This window comes from Calypte anna, chromosome 2, assembly GCF_003957555.1.
Source record: "Calypte anna isolate BGI_N300 chromosome 2, bCalAnn1_v1.p, whole genome shotgun sequence".
Classification (NCBI taxonomy): Eukaryota; Metazoa; Chordata; class Aves; order Apodiformes; family Trochilidae; genus Calypte; species Calypte anna.
In genome coordinates, this window is record NC_044245.1 from 85379212 (window position 1) to 85394927 (window position 15716).

At 41.7% G+C, this 15716-nt stretch overlaps 1 protein-coding gene across 1 annotated transcript in view; it reads right to left on the reverse strand.

Moving 5' to 3' along the window:
• The window catches only part of LOC115597917 (band 4.1-like protein 4B), a 65679-nt gene extending 54424 nt beyond the window's left edge, over positions 1-11255 (reverse strand). Inside the window, exons 1-3 of the mRNA XM_030445864.1 lie at positions 11186-11255; positions 10851-10966; positions 496-621 (exon numbers count right to left, since the gene is read on the reverse strand). Of these exons, the coding sequence (XP_030301724.1) occupies positions 496-621; positions 10851-10859 (135 nt within the window). The 5' untranslated portion in view covers positions 10860-10966; positions 11186-11255. The remainder of the gene's footprint in view (positions 1-495; positions 622-10850; positions 10967-11185) is intronic.
• Between the last annotated feature and the right edge of the window lie 4461 nt (positions 11256-15716).

The following is a 15716-nucleotide window of genomic DNA, read 5'->3' on the forward strand; positions in this document are numbered from 1 at the left end:
GCTTAAAATTTAGTTAAAAACCCATGAACAAAGTAAACAATAGACTAGTCAACATTTCCCATTCAGATATCTAAAAGCTTATCCCCTGAAATAAATGTTACATCTGGGTGCATAGATATTATCTTCAGATTTTATCTTTGGTTAACCACAGTTGCCATTAACGTTGGGTAGCCTTAGAAAACTCCAGAGGTTATTGTTTCTCAGCTGCAAAGTATGAAAAAGCTACACTGAAAAAATCAAAACACAGAGATTTCCTGGAGCCTTTTGTCTTATTTTATCAGCCTCTCTTGGCTGTATTAATCATGTCAGTTAGGACAGATTTCCTACTTCCATCATACGAACCACAGCGAGCTACCTGAAGAAACCATAGAGAAAGCTAGGTCAGTGTGGATACTTGAGATAAAAAAAAGGTGTTTTCTCAGGAATAACATGATTTTGGAAAATTTGTGTAAGTCCTGCCAAAACTAGAGAAGTGAAATATTAAACACAGATTACCTGGGTGCCTACTCTAAAAGCAGCTTCCACTTGAGCTTTAAGGATGTTGCACTTCATATGGTCAGGTACAGCTGAAGGTGACACAGGGGCATGAAGAGTCTTCTCGGGTACTTTCTTCTCTTCACCCTGTATTTAATATAAAAACAAGCACAGAGATATATATTAGAAAGAGAAGTTAATGAAACAGTCGAAGGTCAAATTTTTCTTGTAAAAATTTGTTTCAGCAATACTGGATAAAGTTTCCATGTTAATACCTTGACAAATAAATTTTACAATAAAAAGTTTTAAAAATATTTGATGACAAGACATGAAAAGACTCCAGGAAGCCTGAGTAACAGAAGCAACAGCAAACTGATGTGTGAGTGAAGAAACATAGAAAAAGCCCAGCAAGGCCCAGGAGTGGTTGCCCAAACTTGCAGTCACACTGAGGAAGCAAAATATTGTCCAAAAATATCCCACAGCAGGCAGAAGTGGGGAAAGTTGACAGTGCTGAACTATAATGAACATTGGTTTTCTTGCATCATTCTAAGAATGGAAAGGAACTTAGCAAATTTAGCCAAAAGGGTTTGAAGAGAACTCCTTGTGATTGAAAGTCAAGCAAAATCTCCTTCATCAGAAGGGAAAATCCAGGGTGTTTAAATAGTGCTGCTGCTGTTTCCACTTGATGTGAACCCCTTACCTATGCAGTGATCTGGATCAGAAAACTAAAGCCTCAGGAAAGAGCATTTAGTGAATTGTTCAAACATGACCTAAAGGTTTTGTGCCTTGAACAAACTGCATCCAGCAGAAATACTAGCATGAACACAATTCCCATGCAGAAAAGAAAAATGGGAGGGGGGGGAAAAAAGGACAATATAATACTGACATATAAACAAACAGGGTATGAATGCGACCAAGACTGCAAATGGGAACTCTTAAACACTCATATTGTAATATCTTATATATTTCTAAAGAACTGGGAAATGGCATAACAGCCACTGCAAACTTTCCTATTCTTCCTGCAAAAAAGACCTGAATTACAGCCTAGTACCAGCCAAGATTATGCATTCATTTTCCACTCTCAGTGCTGTCAAGACTAAGTGGCTATATACACTCAGACAGAACAGATGCTGTAATTCAAATTTCAGCCAATATAGATACAGGCATCAGTAAACCAGGTCCAGCACATCCTTAAGGTTCACTTCTGTCAATATATTTCATGACAGAACTGGTCATTTTTCAGCCATTGAAATTACCATATGATTAGCCCTTTAACTTCAAACCTGTCACATATATGCTTCCTTCTGCATCCCCCCTAGCATCCTACTGGCTGACAGTAACCACAGTCTTACTGACTCTTCTCTCAGGTCTGCAAGCAATCACAGACAAAAGGGAACATCAAGATTCAGTGGACAATTTTTGCAACTGGAGCAAATCACAAATGCAATTATGTTGCCTGATGAAACTGTTCTGCACACATTGAGAAAGAGCCAGACCTCTGTGGAACCCCATTAAAACTTTAAGATCGTCCTTGTGTGAGCAAAGTTGGTCCAGCAGACTTCTTGATCCAAAATGTCATAGCTGCCAGGTATGATTTTGAACAACTGTGTGTTAAAGGATTGCCCATCATGAGATTTTTTTTTCTCTGGCAAATTTCTAATAATTCTTACATGTTTACTTGCCTTACGACCTTTGTCATTTTTCATGGAAGGCATTTTTTTGACTTTCCATTTTCCCCAGTTTTCTCCTAAGGGAAAAAGAATATACTTAAAATCAAAATTGACAGCATCTAGCTGGAGCAACTTAGGGAACTGTAATCATCTATCCAGCCTTGAATATAATGGTAATTCTGGCAAGCATATGAACAAAAAAGCCTGAAATATTAAATTGCCATACGTGGGTTTTCTGGGATACTCATGACACTGAGAAGTGGAGATAATCAAAAGAATAAAATTAACTGTAAAGAAAACACAATGTTTTCTTGACCAATAGTCTTGGTAGCCACAGTGCACTACTATACACTTTGAAAGTGCTACTATTGCTGTCAACTTTTAGTGTATTGATTTCTAACAGCAGAAAGAACAATGCACTGAGCAGTGACATTTCTAAAGGCCATGCAAAATCCCACCTTTGTTCTAAAACTGGTTACTAATTAAATATCATTTTGGTCAAGCAAGATTAAGCAACTGTATTTTGCTAGCTAAATGAAGATGCATGATACTTGTTTAGGACACAAGCTTGTTTCATAACTTGAAAAGTTCTAAGCCCCTGTCTATCTGTTGTTCAGATGGGTATGAATATTTTTCAGTCCTTATGATCTTTCTCCCCTTCCCATTTTGCTCATATTGACTGAGAGCAACATAAGAGCCCTCAGGGCTGTCCTGTAGCTGGGACTCCTCCAAAGGTCTATACCTCCTGCTGTAGTGAGGATTAGATCAGATTACTCCATGTAATGGAGACCATCATCAGTGCAGGGGGTGATGTGCAAGTCTCTCATTGAGATTTTCATAACTTGGGAGGTCCAAACTCTGATGCTCAGTGACTTGGTTGAGAAAGGAAAGCTGCTGCCACTGCTGCAGGTTGCATCCTTCTTGAAAACCATCCCTGGGCATTCAGGTTGGCATTAGCCCTTGTTTGGGTCAGACTACAAAGGTTTCAAGAATAAAAACCCTACTATGAGCAACAGAGCCCTTAGTGACTGATCACATATGAAGAGTAGACATTGCTATGATTAGCTGCTTGGCCTTGTCCTGTTCACCAGATGCTGATCAGCACCCAAAGGCCACCAACTCCCCCTTTCCCACTGGTAATACTGCTGCACACAAATCCTACATGGGGCTTTGAAGTGCTCGACCTGACCCAGACATCCTCTGACTTCTGAACATACATGAAAGGTAAACACTTCTTTGCCAGCCTGCCTTGGGAATGTACTATTCTAACACAGCACAGCACATCTGAATCATTGCTGAATTCTGCTCTCACACAGATGATTAGCTGAGAGAATTACACATACACATGTGCAAAGGCATCGGAGATCCAGACTAAAAATGAACTCAAGGCACAAAACAAAGTAGCACCTTTTCCCAGCATACTGTTAGCACTCCTAAACACCTATATATGTTCCTGTTCTTACTTAGATGACACTAATCCTTAGGTATAACCCCATTTATCCCTCAATTTAACTCCTAACATTTAGGAGGCACAAGAAAAAACCTCAACATTTCCCAACTATACCAAACCATGTTGTACCTTCTGGGCTCATTTCCCTAGTTTATGAGAAAATCCAAGATCTAAAACTTGCATGCATTAGGAATTTCTATACATTATTATTGCAAAAATGAAAGCTGTAATCTACTTCATTCTGCTGTATATTCCAGAATCTTTACTGTTTGGAGTGATGAGTGCAACACAAAGATAGCAGCAGGGTACTCAAATGTTGCAGCAGGTTGGCAAGTATTAAAATTTTATTTTCGTTCATAAACTAAGAACATTCTATATGGAAGTAATTAGAAAATTAAATGTAACATAATGCTAATTAAACTTCCAATTTTATAATTTCTTATTATGTAATTCCAAAATAAGTGTGATACTCTTTCAAGTGAGTGCCTGGGAATCAAACTTGCATTTGAAAGAAATAATCTTGCTTAAAATTGCCATCCAAATTCATGTTTAAAAATGAGTAAAGAACCCATTAAGTTACCTGATAACGTTTCAATTTTCCATTTCCAGTTCTGCTGGTGCTAAAAAAATAGCACTTTCACCACTGATGCAGAACTTTATTTTTCCAGAGATACACACTGGAGAATTGCATTTAAATGGGTTTGACGGAAGTGGGTTGAACAAGCTCAGATATATAAACACATAAAATTAGATGCCTTTTTTCTTTTAATAATTGAGGTCTTAGGTTTCCTTTTCTCCTCCCAAACATTTACTTTAAATTCAATTACATTTGCTGATACTAGAACTGAAGGAAGATTTGTACAGTGTTAGATAATGATGACACTGGTTTTGGTTTGCAAAGTGAACTGAATACTAAGTACACATGCAGTATATAAAAATAGCTGCATGGAATACAGCAGTCCCATTCCTGTACTTAACATTTCCATTCCCCCTGATTTTAGAGGTTCATGCTTTGTTCCACATCAAACTTCCTATCAAAAGCAAGATTCATGACCTCTGCTTCTGCAAATTTATCAATAGTCTCTCCCTAGACAAAAGGTATGTTTAAAACATGCATTTGGTTGGAGACATCTGAAGAACAGAATGAATATTTTGTTTAGGAACCCAGGTCTGTTTTGCATTGCCAGCCATCCCTACTAATGGGAGGTAAAAATGTAATGAAGACAACACAGATATATAGGTTCTGAATGCACATTAGTGCTGTAAGGTAAAACCGTTCATTTTCCTGGGATTCAACTACATCTGCAAATGTGCATGAAAATCCATACTCTTTCACCCCTTTTTCAGCTGGAGGTTTACTGATTTTTTTTCCATGTGATAGCTAACACCAATTAGAAACAGATATCATAATGTCAAGACCTGTACGATTATGTGTTACTCTTTTTGAGGCAAAGTTTGCAAGAAGAAGGTGCATCTTTACTAAAAAAAAATGCATTTGGAAAAACAGACAAACAACAGAACCCTCATTAAGCCATCAGATATGCAAGATCTTCCTCAGGTCAACCATCAGTTGATCTAGTGAAAGATGCAACTCCCAATAAATCTTGTCTTTCTTGTTTCCTCGTAGCACACCTCTTTTGTTCCTGGTATCAAATTTATTTTATAAAATGTTATTGCTCTATATTATTATTGTTGGCCAAGATAGCAAACAGCATCCTGGTTTGCATCAGAAATAGTGTGGTCATCAGGACTAGGAGGTGATTGTCCCATTATAAGGCTGCACCTTGAAAGGCTGCACCAGTTTTGGGCCCCTCACTTTGAGAAGGACATTGAAATATGGGAGTGAGTCCAGAGAAGGGCTGGTGAAGGGTCTAGAGAACAAGTCATATGAGAAGCATCTGAGTGAACTGGGGTTGTTGAGTCTGGAAAAAAGGAGGCTGAGGGAAGACCTTATTGCTCTCTACAACAACCTGAGAGGAGATTGTAGTGAGGTGGGGGGTCAGGCTCTTCTCCCAGGTAATAACTGACAGGACAAGAGGAAATGGCCTCAAGTTGTGCCAGGAGAGGTTTAGATTAGATATGAGGAAAAAATTCTTAATTGAAGAGGTTGTCAGGCAATGGAAAAGTCTGCTCAGGAAAGTGCTAAAGTCACTATCCTTGGAGGTATTTAAAAGATATGTAGATGTGGTGCTTAGGGACATGGCTCAGTGGTGGACTTGGCAGTATGCTAGGTTAATGACTGAACTCTATGTATTATCTTAAAGGTCTTTTCAACCAAAATGATTGCATGATTCTATTAGATCCTGCCACTCTCAGTGCCAAGCTTCATGATAGCCTTACTGGGTCATGGTAGCCACGTTTCCCATGGTTTTGTATTTTATTGTGTGTTTTTTTCTAAATCACAAATGATTTTTGGAACTGTAGTAGCTTTATGGTTTGCAGTTGTGCATGAGGCATGTAGTTTCATAGCTTTTTTGCAAGTGGCATCATTTGCAAGCAGTCATTAGTGTAACTGGGTAGCTCTGTGATATGGTATTGCCATGCTAGCAAAAGGCCATAACCTTTGAACAGAGTCTGCAAAGCCATTGAGGCTCATCAGGCTCACTCTGAACCTTTCTTGACCAACATGCAGCTTTATTTTACTAGGTTGAGCTGTAACAGCAAAGATTTTATATAGAAAACAGTAACACAAGCAGTTATTCTTTGTAGAACGAGATATACTTATGACTAACACAATGAGGTAGTATAAAGAAACATAGGGTTGGGCCTTGAGAAGTGGAGACACAGGAGATGCTGTAAAAGAGGGCAGGCAAGGGGTGATAACAAAAAGGTCACATGCAGGCACTGGAGGCCCTATGATTATAAACAACTCACCAATGGTCAGTTAAAGAAATGCAGACCTGAAACTGGACAAAAATGGGTTTAGAGGCAACAAAGAGAGCAAAGACATAGTATGCTATCTAGCATACACAGGTAAAAGCCACCATGTGTAGTAAACTTGGGTGTAGCATGAAGATGTAGATTAATGAAGAAAGACCAAGGTGCAAAAACATGCTAGCAAACATTCAAGAAGGACCCAAAGAATGAGAAAGAAGAAACTTTGCACATGACCTTCTTGCTGAAGGACCCTCCATAACATCCCTGCTCCCACTCACCAGAATGAAATCACTGAGCTTAGGAGCCAGGAGTGTAGGGGAAGTGTAAGCATAACATCAGGAAAAGGAACAGAAACGATGTAAACTGCATTCATATTCTTTCCTTCTGTGTAATAATTACATTTGGACTCCCAAGATTTCAGAAATCTAACTATACATTCTTGGCTTTATCCTATATGTACGTATACATGTACACACATGGAGCAAGAGAGTATGGGTAAACATATTTTTCTAAGGAAAGTCATGCAAAAAATAAAATCAGAAGTCACATTCACAGCTACAACACTTAGGCTTGTCTCTCTTGGAGATTAAGGAGTCTGCTAGCATCAAAAGCCATGAAATATATGTTGAAACTGACGTTTATCATTCAGTAGGTGGACAGATATGTCCATGGTAGCAAACAGCTCTGGAAAAGAGACTGGACACATCTATTCATCATTCCCTTGAGATGAAGTTTGCTGTAGTGGACAATCAAATTAATTAACTGCTGAATCTAATGTACCCAATTTCTTGTTAATTCTCCTATGGGTTGATTATTAAGCCTGACAAATTCCAGCCCCAAAGCACTTTGATTGAAAAAATAATAATTAGCAAGAGGAAGAGAGGGAGTGAGAGTTGGGACTCCACAATAGACCATTCCTTTATTTTCAAAAATAGAGCAAATGAAGCAGCTGTGTAGCTGCTTCACTGGTTTTGCTTAAACATCATATTTCAAAGGATGCTGAATTTGGGAATAAAAAAGCCCCACATAATAGAATAGAAATCAATAGAATGCTGCAGGAGAGCTGTGAAGGTTGTTTTTTTTTTTGGCCAGAAACTAGACACACTGACCACTCATTAAAATCTGTTCACTGCTTGGAATAAGTAGCTGGTTGACTATCATAACCAAAGGAGCTTCAAAGGCCACAGTCTCTGTGCAAAAAATGTGTTTGTGCTGGAAAAATCTCCACTACATTTCAGCCCAGGGTTAGCCCAACATTTTCAGTGTGTCCTTCTTTTTCACTGGAGAAGTCATCTCGTGAGATGACTCCAGGCTCCACTCAAAGCTCAAACCTGAGAGTTGTTTGTTTTAGCTTTCTGAGCTCTGTGTACACATTTCACTAGAATCTAGGTCAGAAAATGGTGCTTGAAGAAGAAACCACAAGTAAGGGGCCAAAAGAATTTCAGAATGATTTGCTGGTCACAGTCCACAGCCTGCAACATGAGAGCTTGATCACCAAGGTGCTTTGTGGTGGTGACCCTGGGCATGTTTCAAGAGCACGTACAGTTTTCAGATAGCTCAAAATGTCAGTCTGAATAAATTTTGTGGAACTGGTTTCCTTTGCATTCACATGGTAACCACTGCTCATGGAATTGCTGCTGAGCTTTTAAACTCAAACCATCTATGACTGCAAGGAGATGGTTTTCATTAGACAGCCCATGTCCCTAGCCTTGCTTTGTGCTGAGCTTCTGTCAGAAACAGAAGCATTTAGCAGTTCCTGGTGCTCATTTCCAGACTTATTCATCAGCTAAACCTTGATGGATGGAAGTCTTACCAAAACAGACACAGGCTGCATTTACTGTGCAGCTGCATTTATTGATGTGATACTGGGTTCTGCTAATTAGTCCGTAAATAAATAACGCATCTGACTGTGCACAAAATTCTAGAGCTGTCAGGACAAGCCAAAGAAAACCACTAATTACAGCAGAGCTGAGCTCTCCCTCCATGGATTTTCAGAGGAGAAAGAAGAGCAAGAGGACCAGAGGTCAGACTTTGCCACGCAGAAGTTTCAGGTTCTCTATTGAGACTAGTTGCAAAGCATCGTGGAATACAGAACCAAAGTATTTAAGCTTTAATTTAAAGAAAGAAAAAAGACCATAAATCTGATAATTTTGAGATCACAAGGGTGCTATTGATATCACCTGCTCAGATCCTTTGCACAACACAGGCCAGACTGGTTTGTACGCTGTGGTCAACATGGAGAGAATCCTCTGACTTCTTCCCTTCAGCCCCTTATATTACAAAACTGAGATGTCAATAAGCTCAGCAGTGTAGGACTGTTTCTTAAAGCATGTATTGGACTTTGCATCTAAGGGAATGTTCTTGGCTGGGGTTAAGACAGAGTATTAATAATTACATCTGTACTCATTCAGTGCTCCTCTCAGAAGACCTGGGTATTCACTGGATGAATCTGTATCATGGAGCATTTTCACAGAATCACAGAATGCCAGGGGTTGGAAGGGACCTCTGAAAATTATTGTGTCCAATCCCCATGCCAGATCAGGACCAAAACTAGAGCAAGTCACTCAGAAATGCATCCAGATGGGTCTTGAAAGTCTCCAGAGAAGAAGACCACAGGCTCTCTGGGGAGCCTGTTCCAGGGCTCTGTAACCCTTACAGCAAAGTAATGCATCCTCATGTTGAGGCAGAACTTCCTGTGCTCTATCTTGAATCCATTGCCTCTCGTCCTATCCCAGGCTACAAGTGAGAAGAGGTGGTTGTCTCTTCCTTCTTGACACCCAGACCTTGTATACTCATCCACATTAACTAGATCCCCTTTCAGCCTTCTCGTCTCCAAACTAAAAAGCCCCAGGTTTCTCAGCCTTTCCTCATAAAGCAAATGTTCCAGTCCCCTGATCATCCTCATAGCCCTCCACTGTACTTTCTCACGTAAATCCCTTTTCCTTTGGCAAACTAGGTCAATGCTTAATTAGTTTTACCTATAAAAACCTGTACTTATTATTAAGAATTAAGCTAAGAATATTTCTAGAGGAACTTGAGAAATGTCCACAAGAGAAAGATGACTTCTTTTCTATTTCACCCCAGTTTATCTACTTTATGATTTAACTTATTAACACTCAAACCAATGAGTCTGACAAAATGACAGCTCCTCACAGCTGATAATCAAACAGTTTGGAAAAAGTCTAAAATATTCCACTTTCATCTGTTCATTCAGAAGTCTCCAAAAGCCATGACATAGGTCATTGCCTCATGAACACATTCATGAGGCATAAGGACTGCAGTCTTTAGCTGAACTATACCACCACCCCATGACTATACCCCATGACATACCCAGAACTTGGTTCTTCAGGATGGCTCTTCAAGCAAATTTTCATGATGGAATATCCCGTGCATTATGGGTTAATGCAAATTAATTAGAATGTTGACAAAAATAATCCAAGATTTTGCTTTTTTTACTAGAAGCACCTGAATCACTGATTTCCAGCCTTGGCTTCCACATATTGGATTCTCTCATCCAGAGAAAAGAAGGATTATGCTACATTAGGTTACTTTCTGCTTGTGTTTTTCATATACTTTGCCACCTCCCCTTTGATTTTAATTTTTTCTAACACTTTCTGAAATACTAACACAGGGCTGACTGTAAAACCAAGGTAAAGTAATTTGAGTTCTCCCTCGAACTGACAAATCTCTCCAAACACCACATTTCTTTTAACAGGTCTGTATGGTCACTGGGGGCCCAAACCCACCTGTTTTGAAGTCAGTGGCAGTGCTCTGATTGACTTCACTGGGTTCAGGGGAGGGCTGATGTGGCTGCTAATCAGAGCTCCAGGCCCCTGTGGCTCTACCCACACCCAGCTGAGGCACTCCAAGGTGCATTTTGCTTCACCTTGGATACATGGATACAAAGAGCCACTGACCTGGTAGCCTCTGATCTCTGGCAGAAACAGTGGGACATGGCTGTTTTGCCAGCCCTGCAAAAACTCAGTCATAAAACACCCACTAACATCAGATGCCAGGGGGGTTTTAAGGCATAGCAAAGATTCTTCATGTAGAAAAACAAGACTTTTTTTTTTTAACACTTAAAGTGTTGTTATTTTTTTACAGCTCTGGGCTGCCTAGATGACTAACTCTTCACAACTAAACTAAAACTGCATCATAACATTGTTGCAGCAGCCTCTGAAATTTTAAAAGGCAAAGCTGAAGGAAATGTTAAATCTGAAACCCAAACCCCAGTCCCATAAGGAGATGGTTTAAAAAGCAATCCAGTTACAGATGAATGTTGATTTGAATTGGAGGTGAAAAAGCAGCAGTTTTGAATACAAAGTGACACAGGGGCCCTTCAGCACAAATGTATAAAAGTATACATGTATATGCTATACCTTGTTCATGCTGACGTGCAGGGCTGGCCATGGTCCAACTACCTTCACACTCTCCGTTTCTATTTTCTTCAGATGAGAAGTTTCATCATAAAGAAGGGGAAGTCCTGAGCTCAGTTCTAAAAGGATGCCCAAAAGAAAGAAAGAAAAAAACAGTCTGAAGGGAGGCTATAGAAGAGCTGCAGAGAAAGACACTCAGCTGCATTTGAAGAGACAGCTGTCAGCAAACCATCTCCCCTGTATGTCCATCTAAAGTGTTTCATAATTATGCCTTGCAGGTAACTTTTCATTTTTCTATGTAGCAAACAATTCCTCCCCATCCTCCTTCTCACCCATACCTTCATTTCAGCAGAGCTTTTGCCAGCTTTGGGCTAGATACTTCTCTCCTTACACTTCCCCACTCTGCCCCCCGCAATATATTCTGAAACTCAATTGACACCCGAGGGATTATTTATGCAGCCAAGGTGCCACTCACAGAACATGTGATATGTAAAGAGATCAGGGTACAGCTTTTGGCTTCTCTCGGAAATCTTTATTTATATGCCAGCCTCCTTAAGACTGTTGTAAGGAATTTGCTGTGCTTTGTCAACAGAGATTTTGAGCAAACCACCAACACAGAAAGACAAGAAAAATATTTTTGAGACAGCCCTGAAAGGTCTCTGCCAACATCTTGGGGTATATTTGCAAGTACTTTGAGAAAATTATCTTAAACATGTGATGATTTAGCAAGCCCATGTCCTCCTGTATTTCTTTTTGTCATGGATTCTAGGTGACAACAATTAGGAATAATCTGGTAATCTCTGGAGTCTGATTTCAGACCATTGAAATAAATAAAAATCTTGCACTGACTGTAGTTTTGTTTGGATCAGGTTCTCAAACAGTTTTAAGAATTTTAAATATCACCTACATCTAGGTGATGTAGGTGATCTAATTCTACAGCTGTTAAAATATACATTGAGAGCTTTGCTGACTAGAGACAAACTGCTAAAACCAGTTATTGGGATGTAAACAAAAAGCTGTTTTTGGCATTGGTGAAACATCTTTTAATTTTTTTGTTTGTTTGTTTAAAGATAGAGCTCTGAGAAACAAGCTAGCCAGTTTAGCCTTTCAACTCAACCATGAAAACAGAGTTTTTAAAAAGGCAAAAATCTGAATCCCTACAAAAGGCATTAATTTCCTGAGTCAGCATTAAGTCTTGGGAAAACCAGGCTTTCTCTTCAAGAAAGGATCTGGCAGCACCGTGGTTTTTCAGCCTGAAACTCAGTATGTATTGCACCATTCTCAGGGTTGTGCTCAGGGTTACACAAGGACATTTGTAGTGAGCAGTTCAGGAAGAAAGGACACTTTTTTTCAGTGACAGCCTGCAAGTTGAGCCCAGAGTTTAAGAGGCAAGCTTGGCCCCCTCTTCTCCTTTATCATTTTCCATCATAAAAATTCTGCAAACTACATTGCATACTTGCTGGCATCTGCTTTCTGTGGTACCCCAGCTGCTCATATGCACCTGGTAATTCATGCACAACGTTACCATGCCAATTAGGCATTGCCTCCCTGTGCAGCAGCCCTGGAGCTGTCAGGCTAGCTGCTCATGAATATAGTGGTCCCTGGGACTGGTATTCTGTGAATACATGGAAGGAAGACCTGCTGCATAAAAAGATGTGATCTGTGTACATTAGCTTTGAGGTGAAGGGCAGCATCGCAAATAGAATAATCAGGCTGAATGAAGGAAAACAATATCTTCTGCTGAATTGCCTTCATAAACACACACATCAGATTTGTTTCACTGGATTTCACTTCTTTCAGTAATTGAAGTAGACAAATTACTTGGAATGTGAAAAATCAGGCACGTCTGGCCCAAGTTTGTTTTCTGTGAAAAAAAATCCCAGGCCATGTGTTTGCCTGGGACATCAGTATTCAAAGGGAACTTTGGCTGGGCAGATTGTTGTTTTGTCTTCCCCTGCCCATGTCCTGCAAATTGTGCTGGGATTTTGGCATTTATCAGAACACTTGTAAGCAGAGGAAAGGCAGATGCTTTCTCCCTTTCTCAATCTGATGCTGGGTCACTCCATGTCCTACTTCAGGTGAATTTAAAACCACTTCAGAACTCAGAGGCACTACTCCATAGAACTGGAGTAAGTAAAAAAATGCGAACAGTCCCTTGCAAAACCAAAATGTAGCAGAACTGAAGTGCTGGTGTGTGCAACCTCACCTCTGTCAGACTCCTGGGGAAGCTTCCACTAGGACAGCATATTTCCCCCATGAGACTGTGTGTCTCTCCCAGGCATTTCCACTTGAGATATTTTGGTCACAAGCACACTCTTTCCTGAGAGTGTCCCCAGGTTAGTGACCACTTACTTCCTAGAAACACTTTACCAGGAGTGGCCTTTCCATGTGGCCTGGAGCCAGACATCAGTCCTTTGTGTCCTCAGGTTCCTGACCCTGATAATGTATCCTCTCTGCCTGATTTTCAATTTTCCAAGACACTCTGCCACGTGTGCCATCTTAGATAAGTGACTGACAGCCAGCAGTGCTACTAATTATTTCATAAAATCACAGAATGCCTGAGGTTTGAAGGGACCTCTGGAGATCATTTAATACAACCCTGCTGGCAAAGCCGGTTCACCTAAAGCAGGCTGCATGGGATTGCATCCAGGCAGGTTTTGAATATCTCTATAGAAGGCGACTCTGCAACCTCTTTGGACAGCAACCCCGGGACTGAAAAGAGTCTGGCCCCATCCTCCTGACACACCTCCTTTAGATATTTATAAACATTGATAAGATCCCCCGTCATCTCTTCTCCAGGATAAACAGACTCAGGTCTCTCAGCCTTCCCTCATAAGAGAAATGCTCCAGTTCCCCAGTCATCTTTGTAGCTCTTTGCTGAGCTCTCCCCAGTAGCTGTCTTCCTTGCAGTGGGGACCCCAGAACTGGACACAGTTTCAGCACATGAACGATGAGTCTTTCCCACCGGCAGTCCCCAAAATGGCCTTCTCAGCTGAAACAGCCTGAGAAGTGCTTAAAAGGATTCTCTAAAACCAAACCAAACTCACTGAGTACCGACCTCGAAAAAGCACCCCTCAAACTGCAAAGGAGCAACTTTAACTCCGTTTTCAGGGTCCTATCCACACCACTACCAATCTAACAGCATAAACACACCAGGTCTAACAGTGGGGCTGGTCTTCAAAGGGAAATCAAGGAAATCCACCCAGCTGGCTGCAAGTGTAGAGGTCTTCTCAGGGGATCAGTGATGGGTTGCTGTGGGGCAGCATGCCTGTGTTAAGCAATCACAAGCTCTGCACGGCCACCTGAGCAGCTCAGGTGGGCGCAGCCAGCATGCCAACAGCCTCCCCTCAGGGGTAACCCTGTCCCTTCTCCCTCAAAGAAACCAGGAATTGGCATTTGGCACTTCTGGCATTAGGCCAAGATCAGCACCAATTCCCTTTTCTCTAATCAAATAGCTCCCATGAACCAGTATTAAGCAGAGATAAGAGAAAGGTACATCTAGCTTCAGGAAGAGGTGCTTTGTGCACATCTCAGCTGTAAAGTCCCGTTCAGAGCGCTGCAGCTGCCGGACAGCCCAGGGAAGTTGTGCCCTGCAAGGGCTGCAGGGTTTGGGGGAGAGAGCTCCCCCTACCCATACCTTGCATCTCACAGGTAAAAAAAAGAAGTAGGAAAGCAGCACAGCCTAAGAGGAGCTGGAATAAAGACCCTGTACTGTGGTTTTTTGCTGCTGTTTCTTTAATCACCTTTTGCTCTAAGGGTGGGCCTGGCTGGGTGGGGCCCACAGCAGAACTGTGAGGAGTTGGAGCTCTGCTGCAGCCTCACTGGGGCAGAGGCTGAAGCCTCAGGGGACTGGCACAGGGGCCCTGGGCAGGGTGGGCAGAATACTCAGGATGGGCAGTAAGGCCTGAAGTGCCCTGGGGGCTGGGACACCAGGCAGCAGCAGCAGCACAGCTGGCTCTGACTGAACTTCCTGGCGTGCTTCTACTCTCATTTGGGAAAGAAAACACAGGCTGGCACTACCCCCCACCACAGTCCCAGAAAGGTCATTGCCTCCCACAGCACCAGGCTGACCGCATGGGTGAGCCTTTCCAGCTCTGCCTCACCAGTATCCCTCTGCTACTGGGGCTCAGCTGCTGCTCATGGCAGCCCTGTGACCAGCCAGCCAAGGCCCAGACATGTCGGCCAGGGCAGGTTGCCCAAAAGGATGGCCTGTGCCACCCTCCCTTTGGTTGCTGCAGGCCATAGCTCAGGGGGAGGGTACCCACTGGAGACACAGGAGTGCCAGCAGCCCACCTCAGCATCCATGGCAGCACTGGGCATGGGGAGAACGTGCTGGGGGTGCACCATGCCAGCCCCCCGGGCTTGGCAGCACCAAGGGAGGCCAGCGTGGAGGGTACAGTGAAGACAGAGGAGCACAGAGTGTCTCCTGGAGGTTGTTCCAAAAGGGAACAGCCCCACCAAGAAACCCCTATTGCTGCTAAGGATTTCTTTCTTAAGCATCTATAAGGACTTGCATTTTATTTCTTGAACTCCCCTCCTAAAAGCTTTTAAGTCCCTCTCCTCATGAAAGAAAAGGAAAGGAGATTTTTCTGGGTTGTTGAAACAAAGTCTGATAAAAATGCCTGTGTATTTACTGCTGAGGTGGACAGCCTACAGTCAAACTCATTCAGCATTGTTCATTACAGGATGCTGGTTTCAGGAATCTGGAAGTTGTCAAATTAATTGCCCAGACTTAAAGTTTCTGTAATTGGTGTCTCTCTCAGGGTCATTTACTATTATGAATGATAAACATGATAAACATGGGCAAGGGAAGAACTTACTGTCCTCTTGAGGCAAGGAAAAGAAGAGGTCATACTTTGACTTTGCCCA